Source organism: Acinonyx jubatus, chromosome B1, assembly GCF_027475565.1.
Source record: "Acinonyx jubatus isolate Ajub_Pintada_27869175 chromosome B1, VMU_Ajub_asm_v1.0, whole genome shotgun sequence".
NCBI lineage: Eukaryota > Metazoa > Chordata > Mammalia > Carnivora > Felidae > Acinonyx > Acinonyx jubatus.
The window spans coordinates 27,623,721-27,639,846 of NC_069382.1; the positions used below are offsets into that span (position 1 = coordinate 27,623,721).

A 16,126-nucleotide genomic window follows, 5' to 3' on the forward strand; every position below is an offset into this window, starting at 1 on the left:
TTAATCCCACTCTACAAGAAACACTCTCTGTTATAACTTGTTCAAAGTATGTTTTATGAAGGGTAAAACCCTGTGAGGGATTCAGAGCCAGGCTTTCTTTTCTGGCCTGGCAGATTCAGGCAGATTTAGGCAGACAGCTAAATAGTATTATACTAAACCTTGTACAAAAAAATTAAACAATCGACGGGGTAAATCAAAAGACCAATTTCAACATTAGGATTTGCCTACTTCAACTAACCCCACCCTTTCTGATCACTCCTTTATTTAGCACTTATGAACATGGGTGTGCCACACTTTATGAAACCCTAAACCCACAAAACAAACTAGGGTAATTTTCTGTTTTTGAGGACTGTCAGTACTGAAGGTATGATCTCCTTTTTGTAAATATCCATTTAAAAATGCATGCTCAGGGGCCCCTGAGTGGCTCAGTTAGTTAAGCATCCAACTCTTGATTTTGGCTCGTGGTTTATGAGCATGAACCCTGCATCGGGCTCTGTGCTAACAGCACACAGCTTGCTTGGGATTCTCTCTCTCTCTCTCTCTCTCTCTCTCTCTCTCTCTGCCCCTCCCCTGCTCATGCTTTTTCTCTCAAAATAAATAAACACTAAGAAAAATAAAAATGCATGCTCAACCTTGGGACATTATACTAAAATAAGGGAAATAAGCCAAATACTGCATGATTTCACTTATATGATATCTATTTTAAGTAATGTCTACATCCAACATGAGGCTTAAACTTACAACCCCAAGATCAAGAGTCACATGCTCCACCAACTAAGCTAGCCAGGTGCCCCTGAGATATCTAAAATAGTCACATTCATAGAACCAAAGAATGGAATGGTGGTTGCCAGGATCTAGGCAGGGGTGGGAGGGGAATGGGAAGTTACTAATCAACAGGCACAAATTTTCAGTCAAGCAGGATGAGTAAGTTCTAGAGATCCCGATGTACCACATTGTACCTATAGTCAATAATACCGTACTGTATGCTTAAAAATCTGTTAAGAGAGATTTCGCGTTAAGTGAAAGCTTTTAAAAAGCATGTTTTAGCCTTATGGAGATACAGACATCATAATATCAAAGTGCACACTATCACCTTCAAGTTAGGTTGACTTACATGTTGCTAAGTAATGGTTTTCAGCCTAGATAAATACAGTCTTCTGAGCAGCCTGTTTCTCAGGCATCTTAAAACCTCCACTTCTGCTGGCATCTCCAATTGGCACCATACAGCACAGTTCACAGTGACATTAATAATCAAGAACTTTACTAGGTACAATCTTCCAGTTATAAAATAAGTAAGTCATGGAGATGTAATGTATAGCATGGTACCTATAGTTGATATTACTGTATTGCATTTTTGGAAGTTGCTAAGAGAGTTGATCTTAGAAGTTCTTATCACTGGGGCACCTAGGTGGCTCTCAGTTGGTTAGGTGTCTGACTCTTGATTTCAGCTCAGGTCATGATCTCACAGTTCATGACTTCAAGCCCCACATCGGGCTCTTCACAGACAGCACAGAGCCTGCTTGGGATTCTCTCTCTCCCCCTCTCTCTGCCCCTCTACTGCTCATGTGCACATGCTCTCTCTCTCAAAATAAATAAACATTTTTTAAAAAGTTCTTATCACAAGAAAAAAATGATTTGCTACTATGTATGGTGACAAGGTTAACTAGGCTTCTGGTGGTGATCATTTCAGTTACACAAATATGGAATCATTATGCTGTACACCTAAACTAATGCAATGTTCTATGTCAACTATACCTCAATTTAAATAAAAAACAAAAGAAGGGGTTTGTCCTGGTAATCAACCCTTACTACCTACCCAACTCTGATTGGTGAGAACCACATGCCTATACCACAAGAACCCAGTTACTTTATCACAGAATCCATACACTCAGCAAGAACACTGGAACATGTGCTCCCACAGGCCCTGGGGCAAAGGGAATAGTAAGCTAGAAAGAATTTTTCCTCAACTGAACTCTTCCCACGTCTGCATAGGCAGAGAACTGAACCGCAGATACAAAGCTCCCAGAAGGTTCTCTTTCACCTTGGCTTTCGTCAATCTTTGCATTTCTCCTTGGTCTACATTTGATCATGAGAGAAGTACTACATTTTAACTTTTCGGAGATGCCAAAAACTGAATTCAAAGATCATCTACTTTTCTGCCCTGAGAAATGACTTAATTGCAGTAGGCAACAAGAGATTACTATCTTTAACTGAATTCTAGGAAAAAAATAGAGGATTTCTTTCAGTTTCCCACTTTTAGTATCTAATCTAATACCTCAGTACTACAGTTTTGTTTTTTGTTTTTTTTGTCTGATGGAGAAAAATAAAGATGAATTTAAAGATGGAATCATATTATTAGAGCTACACATGCCTCTTGACCTGGTTTAGCCATTAGAAGTTTAGTAGCAACCCTGGTCCCTCTTGCTTCTTTCACTTTGAACTAAAGGAGATCAGAACATGCCACCCCAAAATATGCTATTTTGGCATACAGATTTTGAGCTGAAGATAATTAAGAAAGAGCAAAGGAGGACCTCTCTGCCACCTCCCTTTCTGCTTAAAAGCAAGGCAGAAATCTCCCTTTGTGAAGGTGTCCCCGACCCCTCTCCTGTACCAGGAGGAGAACCCTTATCACTAAAAATGGAAAGACAGCAAAGCAGAATCTGCACCAAAAAAACCTTATTAAAGTAACCTTTATCTTCTATTAGTTTCCCTCACATATTTACCTTCCCACAATTTACTGTTCCTAGAAGCCCAAACCCCCTTTCCTTTGTCTAGTCACTTCTCCACAATTTATCACGCTTTCTTATATTGATATCAAGCTCCCAGGCCTAAGTGCTCCTTTTCCCCCACTACTTCTCTGTGACAGTCCCACATGCATGAAAAATAAACCCCTATTAATCTGCTTCTTGTTGGTCTGATTTGCAGATTCCAGCCATTGAACCTCAGAGGATAGAAGAAAAGTTTTTCCTCCCCTAGACAACACAATATGGGGCAAAGTCATCTCATACCTGAACTTAACAGCTTAAAAAATTCTGTCAAAGAAAAGATGAATTCTTAAGTACATGAACACACATCACTCATCTTGAAAATAGAAGTCTCCTTGGAAGGGGCCTACTCTATCAGATCACAGAATTAAAAAGGGGGGGAAAAAGCCTCCTAGAAAAGAAAGAAAGACTGGGCACCTGGGTGGCTCAGTCGGTTGGCTGTCTGACTTCGGCTCAGGTCATGATCTCACAGTTCGTGGGATCGAGCCCCATGTCGGAATCTGCTCTGACAGCAGGGAGCCTGCTTGAGATTCTCTCTCTCTCCCCCTCTCTCTGCCCTCCCATGCTCTCTCTCTCTCTCTCTCTCAAAAATAAACATAAAAAAGATTTATAATAGAAAAGGAAGACTGAAGAAGAGTCAGAAAATCAAGATAAATAGTCATACTGTATAGACAACCTTGGAGGCATAAAATTATGAAACCAGGAAATGACTCCAGGACCAAATTGTCATCTAACCCACACAATTATCAGGATTCACCAGATTCATCCTAATGCTTCATACAGTCCCTTCTTTGTATGAAGACCTTACCATTGTGTCTGGCTCATGTTACACCAAAATCACAAAATCAGAATGTAGCTCTTTAGGGGCGCCTGGGTGGCTCAGTTGGTTAGCGTCTCACTCTTGATTTTAGCTCAGGTCATGAGCCCAGGGTCATGGGATCCAGCCTACATTGGGCTCCACTCTGAGCATGGAGCCTGCTTGAGAGTCTCTCTCTCCCTCTGCCCCTCTCCCTGCTTGTGTTTTCTCTCTCTCTCAAACAAACAAACAAAAAACAGAGTTCTTTAAAAATACATCTTTGAGGCTTCACCCTACATCTACTAAATCAGGAGCTATGAAGTGAAGACCTATGTGGTAGACTCTATTTAATTAAGTGTTTTTGGAGTAAATGATGTTTGGTTCCTAAGCAGGAAGGGTCATAAGTTTCCTCCCCTGTAGTAAAGAACAATGCCTAAACAGGTTCAACAAGTCACAGTTTACTCCACATAAATACACCAAAGCTATAGTTTCTGATGGCTAGGTCACCAATTCCAGAGGTTATACTATGCTTGGTTTGTTTTCAACCACATTTTAGCTGGCACTCAGCTTCTCAGTAAAGTGAGGTTGCTGAACCAGAACAATGCTTCCCAAATTCCTACAAGGATCTGTGTAAGTCTAATCCTTTTTTTTTCTTTTTAGTTTATTTTTTATTTTGAGAGAGAGAGTGTGCAAGTTGGGAAGGGACAGAGAGGGAGAGAGAGAGAATCCCAAGCAGGCGCCACACTCAGTGTGGAGCCCGACGTGGGGCTTGAACTCACAAACCATGATATCATGACCTGAGTCAAAGTTGGACGCTTACCCAGCTCAGCCACCAGGTACCTGTGTGAGTCTAATCCTTAAAAAAATGAAAATAGGGTCCATGTAGGGTTTCATAAAGCTAAAAGTATTCAATTTAAAGCACTGTCCTTTACTTGAAATTATAAGCTTCCTACTTGTTATGAAAACGTCATTCTTGATTAAAAAAAAAAGATAGTGATAGAATTTTTTTAAAGGCCATTACCCTAAAAAAATTAAGTCAGCAAGCTTATGTTAGTGCTATTTTTTTTTAAAACAACAATAGTCTGGGGAGCCTGGGTGGCTTAGTCGGTTAAGTGTCCTGACTTCAGCTCAGGTCACGACCTCACAGTTTGTGAGTTTGAGACTCAACATCAACATCAGGCTCTCCACTGACAGTGCAGAGCCTGCCTTGGATCCTCCCTCTCATCCTCTCTCTGTCCCTCCCGGCTGGCTCGTGCTCTTTCTCAAAAACAAACATACATTTAAAAAAATAAACTAAACTACAGTCTGACTGGATTAGTGGATCTCCAAAATCACTTCTAGCTTTATCACACCAAGTCTAAACTTCAGTGCAGGAAGGTTTCAGACAGACCAAAACAAAACAAAACAAAACAACAAAAAAGTCCTAAAAACAAAAACTTGGTTCTTTAAAAAATTATTACAAAAATATTGCATGGAACTACAATGTAAGCTCCATGAGGACAGGGATTTTTAACTGCTTTGTTTGCTGCTGTGACCCCAGCATTTAAAAAGGTACCTGTATACCTGGAATATGAATTAATAAATGAACAAACAAAAATAAAACAATTAAAAACAAAACACAATCCCACTATCTACAGGAAGACTAATTTGAAACTTCAGTGTGAATTCATCTACCGCAACTTAAAAAATTCACCAAGCTCCAGAATCAAAATATTTTATTTAGGAAAAAAATGGTTAAGGAGTCAGTATTAAAGACACTTCTACTTGTCTTTTCCAAGGGACATCTCTCAACAGTACCACTACCATAAACCCACTTTTATTGAGTCACTCTCATGCTCAAAAACCCCTCCACACAGTTCACTGTGCTTCCAGAAATTTCATTTTTTAGAAGTAAGCTCTATACCCAATGTGGGGATTGAACTCACCACCCCAAGATCAAAAGTTACATGCTCTAGAGGCACCCAGGTGGCTCAGTCAGTTGTGTCCAACTTCAGCTCGGGTCATGATCTCATAGTTTGTGAGTCTGAGCCCCAAACCGGGCTCTGTGCTGACAGTGCAGAGCCCACTTCAGATCCTCTCCTTCTCCCTCTCTCTCAAAAATAAACGTAAAAAAAAAAAAAAAAAAAGTCACATGTTCTACCAACTGAGCCAGCCAAGCCATCCCAGAAACTTCTTTTTTCACTACAATGTACTCATCAGCTTCCTATGTCTTACTTCTATTAGATACCCTGTGTGCCAATCAAATTCAATTACACAATATATCCTGCCTCTCTGCCTTTGCCTCTGACCCTACCCTGTCAAACAATGGTATTTATCCGTTCAAGTTCAGAAAGACACTCTCTCCTTCATAAAATCACTCATCCCATGGTGCCCAGACAGAAGTGATGATTCCAATTCTTCTCTCAACTACTGTAACTTTTTACCATCAGGAGCAATTAACACTGACCACCTCACTTTGGAGTTGACTGTCTACATTTTGCTCCCCCACCATTTTGCAAATTTCCTGTGGGAGGGGACCTTTATCATACAAATGTTTGTATCTAGGGGTGCCTGGGTGGCTCAGTCGGTTAAGTGTCCAACTTTGGCTCAGGTCATGATCTCATAGCTCATGAGCTTGAGCCCCACATCGGGCTCTGTGCTGACAGCTCAGAGCCTGGAGCCTGCTTCGGATTCTGAGTCTCCGTCTCTCCCTGCTCCTCCCCTGCTCACGCTCTCTTTCAAAAATAAATAAACATTAAAACAAACAAATGTTTGTATCTACCCTATTCTCTTGCCAGCCTCAATCCAAGTACTTAGAACTCAGAATATAGGAAATGAAGACATGAACAAATGAAATGATGTGCTTCAGAGGGCCTCCATTTCCCCTACGCCCACTTGGAAATCACTGGACATCAGAAGTTTATTATTGCAACTATGGAGAGCCCAGATAACTGGAATTCTTAAATCTAAACTCATGTCTTGTCGTTATATCTTCTCTGATATTCATCACATACCTACACCCTTCCTTGTAATTCAAAACCGAAAGCCAGTTTGAGAAGAACCCAAATGGAATGTCATGAAAATGTGAAATGAGACTGCCCCCAAGATACCAATGCTTACAGGAAAATAAAACTTGCTGCAGCTGAATGACAGAAGCAAGGCCAGACACGCTATAAGGAAGAAGTAAATGGCCCATTGTCCAGAGCTGTCCTTCGCCTTGCTCTTGGAAGTAGTTCACCTCTTACTGTATTCATATTCCTAACCAGAACCTAGAAATGGGGCGAGCCCCTTTTTGACTAATACCAGTGGAACCAGGCAATGATGATGGATGCCACAAGCTGATCATGACATAATACAGAAGGAAAACTTAGAAAAGTAAAGAGGTACGAAGATGAGAAGTTGTCAAGTGCTCGCACCACCTGTCCAGGGGGTCTCACAGTGGCACCCCTCAATCTTTCTGCAGAGACAGACTTCTAAGGGAGTCTGGACTAAGATGTCAAGGTCCAAGTTGACAATCCTTTCCTCCATTCCCACTTTCATTTTGAACATGAATGTTTATTTTTTTATTTAGTTTGGGAGAGAATGAGAGAGGGAGCACACATATGTGCACACAAGTGAGGGAGGGGGAAACAGTGAATTTTTTTTTTTTAACATTTATTTATTTTTGAGAGACAGAGACAGTGTGAGCAGGGGAGGGGCAGAGAAAGAGGGAGACACAGAATTTGAAGCAGGTTCCAAGGCTCTGAGCTGTCAGCACAGACCCAGGGCTCCAACTCACAAACCGCGAGATCAGGACCTGAGCCAAAGTCGGAAGCTTAACGGACTAAGACACCCAGGTGCCCCAAGAGAGAGAGAATCTTAAGCTGGCTCCATGCTCAGGGGAGAGCTGGATGCTGGGCTCCATCTCACAACCATGACATCATGACCTGAGCCAAAATCTAGAGTCGGATGCTTAACCTACTGAGCCACCCATGCGCCCCTTGAACTTGAAAACTGCTTACAGGACAATGGAGTCAGCCCTTTCACAAACTGTCAATTTTGAGTTTCATTTATTACACATAGGATTATTGAGCAAGATATTTCGTTAAGGTGATATGAGGTACACAAACACGTGAACCCATCCCTGCCCTTAAGGAGTTCCCAGTTTGGTATAATTTAAACATCAGTCTCCAAAAGAATGTGGAGAACCCATCCCCAACCCCAGGTTACTCTTGGATGCAGAATTTTAAATATTAACAGCAAGTTCCTCCCCCAAGTTTTGTAATAGAAAAAGCCACACCAATAGCATGGGGGGAAAAACAACAACAACTGTTTTTAATGATAAAGCTTCTCAATCATAAGATTTACAACCTTCTTTTGGGGGAGCAGTTTTAAAATCCCTCCCTGGCCCAACAAGACAAAATTCTGAGAATTTTTGTAAATCCTACATTAAGGTAACCTGTAGGCAGTGATTGTCAACCTTGGCTGCAACCAGAATCACCTGTGGAACTTCTAAAAATCCCAAAGCCCAGGCTGCACTTCAGACCAGTGAAATGAGAAGCCATGGGCGTGGAACCTAGGCAGAATTCTTCCAACTCCTTAGGTGATTCGAAAGTGCGGTAAATCATTTTGCCCCTGAAGCTGAAAGGAGAGGATCAGGATCTGCATTCCTCAAGGGTATATCCCCAGTCCCAGTCCCCAGCCAGCTGCAAGAATACAATACTCTTCCACCTTGAGGAGTAACCACCTACGGTTAACACTGCACCTGGGCAGGAACAGACCTAGGCTCAGCTGTGGGAGGTGCAAGGGAGCCCTATTACACTTTTCTCCTTTAAACCTGCTGGGACCCTGACCTCAGATGCGGGTGGGAAAGCGGAGAGCGCGGCGCTGGGGACCCATCTCCGGACGGACGGACAGCACCAGGAAAGAGGACAGGCTGCCCCAGCACAGCGACGAGAAAGCCGGGCTGCGGGACACGGCGCTGCGGACGCAGAGGCGCCAGTAGACGCGCGGGCAGGGACCCCGTACTCACGCAAGTGCCGCCCAGCTTGTGGCTCTCCACCACGGCGGCCCTGGCGCCCAGCTCGGCCGCCCTGCGCGCGCTGGCCAGCCCGCCCGAGCCGCCCCCGATCACCAGGTAGTCGTACGAGGCCACGACGTCTGCGGCGGGCGGCGGGCGCTGCGGCTGCGGCTCCTGCCTGCACGCCATGGCGCGGGAGAGGGCGCGGGCGGGCCGCGGCTGAGGCAGCGGAAAGCGGGGGAGGAAGGCGCGCGCCGCCCGCCGCCAGCTCGGCCCCGCGCTCGCGCTCAAGGACCGGGGCAGCAGGGCCATGCACGCGGAAGTGCACGACGGGGGTGCCCCGCGGGCGGTCCCGGGTAAGGGGGGGGGGTTGCCGCGCCCCAGGCAAGCGCAGCCTCACGGTGACTAAGCACCCGGTCCGAGCGCTGGGGGGGAGGGGGTTCAGGGGAGGGGTGGGGCTCCCTGGCCACGGCCCGGCGGGCACCGAGGGGGACCCGCCCCCTCCCGCCCTCTTGCGCGCCAGCCGGCAGGCCCTGCCCACAGAGAGCGGGTTAGGGAGATCTCCGCCTTCACCGCAGCACCTGGGATCCCCGCACCCGAAGGGCATCGACCGAATGCAGGTTTCTGAAGGCCGGTGGGGCGAGGAAGGATGAACGCCTTGTTTCACTCGGCTTTTCCTGAGAGGGCACCTTAGAAGTTGCCAGTGGCGGCAACTTTTCAAGGAAGGGAGGTTTGCCCTTCATTATTTTGGAGATTGTGTTCTCAAAGTTCGAGTGTTGATTCCTGGGCCTTAATCCAGATCTACTAAATCCGAGTCTCTGGGGGCCAGACCCCAGCAATCTACACTTTAAGCTTTCAGGTGATTCTAAAGCACATTTAGTTTGGGAAACATTGGAATAAATATTTTTGTGAGTCACAGGTTAAGCATAAAGGTAGCACTTCACTCCCTAGCAATAGAGACTGGAGTGTCATTTTAGAATAGTTTGAACCACCAGCAACACCACAGAGGAGTAAGTGGGCTTTAAATTTACGTGGTGGTAGTCCACCGTCTGCAAGGCTGTGGCCCAGACCACCACCCACAAGGCTGAGAGAGCTCGCTGTAGGTCCAGGAGTGAAGGTCCATGTCACAGAGAAGTGAGCCCAGCACACCGAAGGCGAATGGGAGCTAACTACATTCCAGTTAAAATGGTATAGAGTTCTTTTTTTTTTTAAGCTTTTTTCCCCCTGATTAAAAAGTAATATAGGGGAAGAAAGGAAAATTCTTCAGTACAATGCCACGTAATGTAGAAGGAGCAACAGAGTTAGAAAAATCAACATTTTACAACTATTCATAATGATAATTGTGTGATTAAACATAAGTGAATGTTAAAACCACCTGGGTGAAAACTTGATTGGGGGGACAGGGAGGAGCTTATTTACACAGTCTTAGAATATGTCCCCACAGATTCTTATTGATCACAAAGGGGAAAAAAAGTAACGTTACAGGGACCCAGACACCACCATACCCAAGTGATCAAAGTTGAATATTGCCAGTAATGAGACAGTTGTGGTGTGCCCTGTGATGTGATGCAGTAAGAAGTACACAACTTCATTTATGTAGTATCCCTGCTGGAAATCCATAATCTGAATCTAATCATGAGGTAACACTAAGAATAACCCACACTGAAGGGAATTTTACAACAACTAGCCTGTACTCTTTAAAAACTATCAATGTCTTGAAAATAAAGCAAGGCAAAGGAACTATTCCAGGTTAAGGAATATTGAAGAAATATGAGAAACGAAGACAAGGTTTGATTCGGGATGGGATTCTGGACTGGGAAAAATTCACTATGAAGGATAGTTGGTAAAATTTGAACTGTGGCCTGTATAATATATGATGGCACTACATCAATGCAAAATTTCCTGAGTTTAATCGTTGTACTGTGCTCATATAAGAGAATATCCTTGTTCTTAAGAGATACACACTGAAGTGTTTAGGAATAAAGGGTCCGCCCTTGATCTTAGCCAAAAGGCCAAAAAACGATAGGAGTAAAGAATCTGAATCTGAGAAACTTGGATTCATTTTCCACCACAGACATTGTCATAGTCCCTTCACCTCTCTAGAGGTCAGTTTCTTCATCTGTGAAATGGGAAAGCTGACAAAAAGGAGATAGGCATGTCAAATAAAAAGTGGAGGAAATTAGTTGGTAAGAATTGTAGATACAGAAGTAGAGGAGCACAGGTTGGCCGGACTATAAGCATTTTGAAGTGGGTAATGGAAGATGGGTGGAGTCCTGGAAAGCCTTGCTTGGTGTATAGACTTCACTCCAGAGGCGATAAGGAGTCCCTGAAGATTTCTCAGAAGCATCTTTCCCTGGAAATACATGAAATGAATTGGAGATGGTGAAATTGTATCAGGAGGCAAAGGTGGCAGTATTGAGAACAGATAGGAAGAACAGACTGGACAGGCATAAGGAAGTGAAGTTGACAGATTGGGGGGGGAGGGTACAATACTCAATGATGACAAGTCTTGAACCAGGAAATATGGGAGGAAAAGGATGCCATAAAACAACATAAAGACGATGAAAGGAGGTACAGTTTTATGTCCCTGCTAGTTTTAAAGGAAGAAAGAATTTTTGGCCACCTAATTACATAATTCCATGCAGTATGTTGAAACTAAAGATTTATAAGGTATTGTTTGGGACTAAAATATTTTCATTTAAGTATTTTTACCTTTTGCTTCTGACTTCCATGGGAAGGGGAACAGGTAGCCATATCCCAAGCACTTCAAGACTTTAGACTGTTTCTAAGTTTTCTCTTCAAATATATGTATATATATTTATATGAATATATATATAAATATATATATATCTCAACTAAAGTAAAAATTTAGTTAATGTAGTTAATAAAAGGTAGTTTCAGGATGATAATAAATGCTGAAAATCGGCGTGCCTGGCTGGCTCAGTCAGAAGAGCATGGAACTTTTGATCTTGAGGTCATAAGTTCAAGTCCCATGTTTGGTGTAAAGATTAAACAAACAAAACAACTTTTTAAAAAATGCTGAGAATGAAAATCAACTAAGTTACTCAAGTGTGATAGTCTTATGACATCATTATAAACTAGCATGATTGGTGAGAAATAGCAGAGCCCCAAGCAATTATTTCATCTGTTAATAATTGCATCATTGGGGGCACCTGGGTTAAGCGTCCGACTTCAACTCAGGTCATGATCTCACAGCCCGTGAGTTCGAGCCCCGCATCAGGCTCTGTGCTGACAGCTCAGAGCCTGGAGTCTGCTTCAGATTCTGTGTCTCCCTCTCTCTCTGCCCCTCCCGTGCTCATGCTCTGTCTCTGTCTCCAAAATAAATAGAAACATTAAAAAAATAATAATAATAATAATAATTGCATCATTGAATTTTTTTTGAACACTAGACACAGGTGATTTCTACAAAGACACTGAAATATTTGTCAAAATAATAAACCAATAATTAATATGTACTAAGCTAAGCACTGTACTTAACAGCTTTAATAAGCACAGTGCTAAGAACTCTATGTTGTCCCCTCCTCATCCCAAGAAATAAATACTATTATTATCTCCATTTTATAGATGAAAAGACTGAGGTTCCAAGAGGATAAATAACTTGTACAAGATCAGCTGGTGAATGGCAGAGCAGGAATTCAAATCCTAAAGTCCTAACTTTGAAGTCTGTGGTCTTAACCATTACTGGAAAGAAACCATTATAGATAGTGTCCTGTGGTAAAAATACAAGATCCAAGATGTTTTTAAATGACATTTTGTGTAGGAGAAAATGTCAAATATCATTTTTTATCCCTTCTTCATTCATTTTTTAAACTATTGAGTATTACATACATAAAATTTACCTACTGTAAGTGTATAATTGAATTTTTAAAATGTTAACTCCAGTATGATTAACACAGTGTTAGTTTCGGGTGTACAATATAGTAATTCAACAATTCTATACATTGGGGCATGTAGTTGGCTCAGTTGGTAGAGCATCTGAGTCTTGACCTCAGGATTGTGTGAGCCCCATGTTGGGTGTGGAGCCTCTAAAAAAAAAAAAAAAAAAAAACCACCAAAAAAATAATTCTATACATTACTCAGTGTTCATCATGATAAAGGTACTCTTTTTTTTTTTTAGTTTATTTATTTATTTTGGGCGGCTCAGAGAGAGAGGGAGAGAGAATCCCAAGCAGGCTCCCCGCTGTCAGTGCTGAGCCCAGCAAGTGACTTGATCCCACTACCCTGAAATAATGAACTGAGCCAAAATCAAGAGTTGGATGCTCAACCAACTGAACCACCCAGGTGCCCCATGATAAGTGTACTTTTAAAACTCATCACCTATTTCACCCATTCCCCTGCCCACCTCCCCTCTGGTAACCATAAGTTTCTTCTCTATAGTTAAGAGTCTGTTTTTTTGCTCTTTTTTCCTTTGTTTTGCTTCTTAAACTCCACATATGACTGAAATCATATGGTATTTGTCTTTCTCTGATTTATTTCACTTAGCACTATACTCTCCTTTTTAAATGTAGTCTCTTAGGGCACCTGGGTGGCTCAGTCAGTTGAGTGTCCAACTCTTGATTTTGGCTCAGGTCATGATCCCAGGGTCTTGGGATCTGCATCAGGCTCTGTGCTGAGCATGGATTCTGCTTGGGATTCTTTTTCTATCTCTCTCCATCTGTCCCACTCCCCGACTTGCACTCTCTATAAAAAATAAAATAAATTAAAAAAATAAACGTAGCCTCTTTCTCCCTCTGCATTCTTTCTATAGTGTAATTTGTAGGAAATGTATTCATGACTCATCAGTGACTAATTTACATCACAGCTTTTGTGTTGAGATTACAGATCAAGATGTATTATACTAGAAGGAAGGTGGTAATAGTATTTCTATAAACAATCTGAGAAGTCTGTACAGGAAATAGTGGTATAGAAGGAAGCTTGCACATACAAGTTGCTCAATGAAATGTATTTCTCATGATGCATGTATAAAAATAATTGCAGTCTTTTATGAGGATAAAAATATGAGGAAATGAACACAACAAACATTACTCAGTAGTGTTTAATATTGAGGCAAAGGATAAACACTGAAGAGACAGAGAACAATAGGTGTAACTGAATGTGAGATTAACAAAAAGAAAATTTTACGATAAGTAGAAGGAATCTTTCCAAAAATAACAAGTCTGCTTGCTATTGGGAAATTGGACACTACCTGAGAAGACACATCTAGGGGAAAATCACACATGCACTCAATAGTTCTTTCACTTTTTGATCTCCATTTGTGTTACCAATGTATTTTGAAAGAAAATGGGGGATAGCATAAAAATCTTTAGAAATAACACTAATATTCCTATTATGAATCTAAATATGTAATTATTTCTATAACATTACTTTCAAAATGTATTTGCAATATTAAAGGTAAACAAAATATAAAGAATAATGCAGCGAACATCCACACCTCTCAGCTAAACAAATGAAGTACTACCATAGTAATAGCTCTATATAACTATTCTAGTCACATCATTCTCCCCCTCTCCCTTCTGTGACTCTTGATCATGAGTTCAAGCCCCACGTTTGGTGCAGAGTTTACTTAAAGAGGAAAAAAAAAAAAGGAATAGTATCCAGCAATAAAAAGAAATGAATATTGGGGCACCTGAGTGGTTCAGTTGGGTTAAGCACCCAACTCTTGATTTTGGCTCAGGTCATGAGACTGTGGTTCATGGAATTGAGCCCCAGAGTCATGCTCTGTGCTGACAGCACCTGCTTGGGATTCTTTCTCTCTCCCTCTCTTTCTGCCCCTCCCCTGCTCACATGCTCACTCGCTCTCTCAAAATAAATTTTAAAAAGTATTTAATAATAATAGTAAAGGAATGAGGGGCACCTGGGTGGCTCCGTTGGTTAAGCATCAACTTAGGCTCAGATCATGATCTTACAGTTTGTGAGTTCAAGCCTCATGTCAGGCTCTGTGTGACAGCTCAGAGCCTGGTGCTTCCTCTCTCTGTCCCTTCCCTGCTTGTGCTCTCTCAAAAGTAAATACACATTATTTGAGAGAGAGGGAGAGAGAGAGAAAGAGAAGGAGGGAGGGACAGGCAGAGAGAGACAGAACCTGAAGCAGGCTCCAGGCTCCTAGCTGCCACCACAGAGCCCTATGTGGGCCGAACCCATGAACCGGGAGATCATGACCTGAGCCAAAGTTGGACATTCAGCCGCCTGAGCCACCCAGGTGCCCCTAAATAAATAAACATTTTTTAAAAAAAGGAATGAATATCTATACACATAACAATTTGTATGGATCTCAAGATTATACTGAGTGAAAACAGCCAATCTCTAAATGTTATACACTGTAGGATTCCACTTACGTAATGCTCTTTTTTTTGTTGTTGTTAAAAGTCGGGGAGTGCAAGTGGGAGAGAGGGGCAGAAGAAGAGAGAATCTTAAGCAGGCTCCATGCTCAGTGCAGAGCCCGACACAGGGCTTGATCCCACAACCCTGGAATCATGACCTGAGGGGAAATCAAGAGTCAGATGCTCAACCAACTGGACCACCCAGGCATCCCCATAATACTCTTGAAATGACAACATTAAAAAGCTAGAGATACATTTAATGATTACCTAGGATTTGGTGGTGTTAAGGGATAGAAAGTGAGGTGATTATGACTATAAAAGGGTAGCACAAGAGATTCCTGTGATGGAACTGTTCTGTATCTTGACTGGTGGTGGTCACATGAATCAATACAAGTGATATTGCATAGAACCGAATACACATGCATATACACACACATGATTGTATGTAAAACTTGTAAAATCTGAATAAGATTGGTAGATTGTGCCAATATTGATTTCCTGTTTATGATACTGTGCTATGGTTTATGCATGAATTTATCATTGGGAGAAACTGGGTAAAGAGAAATGTATGTGATCTCTCTATTTCCCATAACTCTATGTGAACCTATAATTATTTTAAAATAAAAAGTTAAAAACAATTTTGCTGTATAAACAAAGCCTAATCCAAACACCAATTCCATTTATAGAAGTCCTAGAAGAGGCAAAACTAATCCATGATAGAAAAAAAAAATGACAGAGCAATGGTTATTTTCTGGGCAAAGTTTTGTCTTGAGAGGGATATGGGTGTATGCTATTAAAAAGAAGACAACAAGCCCCATATTTGACAAGATTTGTCAAATCTTGTGCTAAGCCCCACGTCACCAAACTGAGGCTTAATTACAGTTTTGGCTCTCCCAGAAATGGAATTGCCTGTTCAGCACTACTTCAGTAATCTGCCTGAAACACCCCTAAAGGAAAGTAAGCTTGCAATAACCAACTCCCCCCTTTTTTTTTTGCCTAAAATAACTTCCTTGTTCACTCTCCCTCTGGCTATAAAAGTCTTTCATTTTCGTATAGCAACTCAGAGCTCCTTTGTATCTACTGGATTGGATGCTGCCCAATTCAAATAGATTTTTGCTCAAATAAACACTTAAAATATTTTATATGCCACAGTTTATCTTTTAACAATGTTTATATTGGAACTCAAGGAATGGTACAGTTGTTTATGTCTTTGTAGTTAATGAACAGCATGCTGAAGTTGCGTATACAT

General features: G+C 41.9%; 1 protein-coding gene across 1 annotated transcript in view; it reads right to left on the minus strand.

Annotated features, from left to right (window-relative positions):
• Positions 1-8,972, minus strand: part of GSR (glutathione-disulfide reductase) — a 45,083-nt gene extending 36,111 nt beyond the window's left edge. The window contains exon 1 of the mRNA XM_015062680.3: positions 8,552-8,972. Coding sequence (XP_014918166.2) covers positions 8,552-8,851 — 300 coding nt within the window. The 5' untranslated portion in view covers positions 8,852-8,972. The remainder of the gene's footprint in view (positions 1-8,551) is intronic.
• Positions 8,973-16,126: the final 7,154 nt, after the last annotated feature.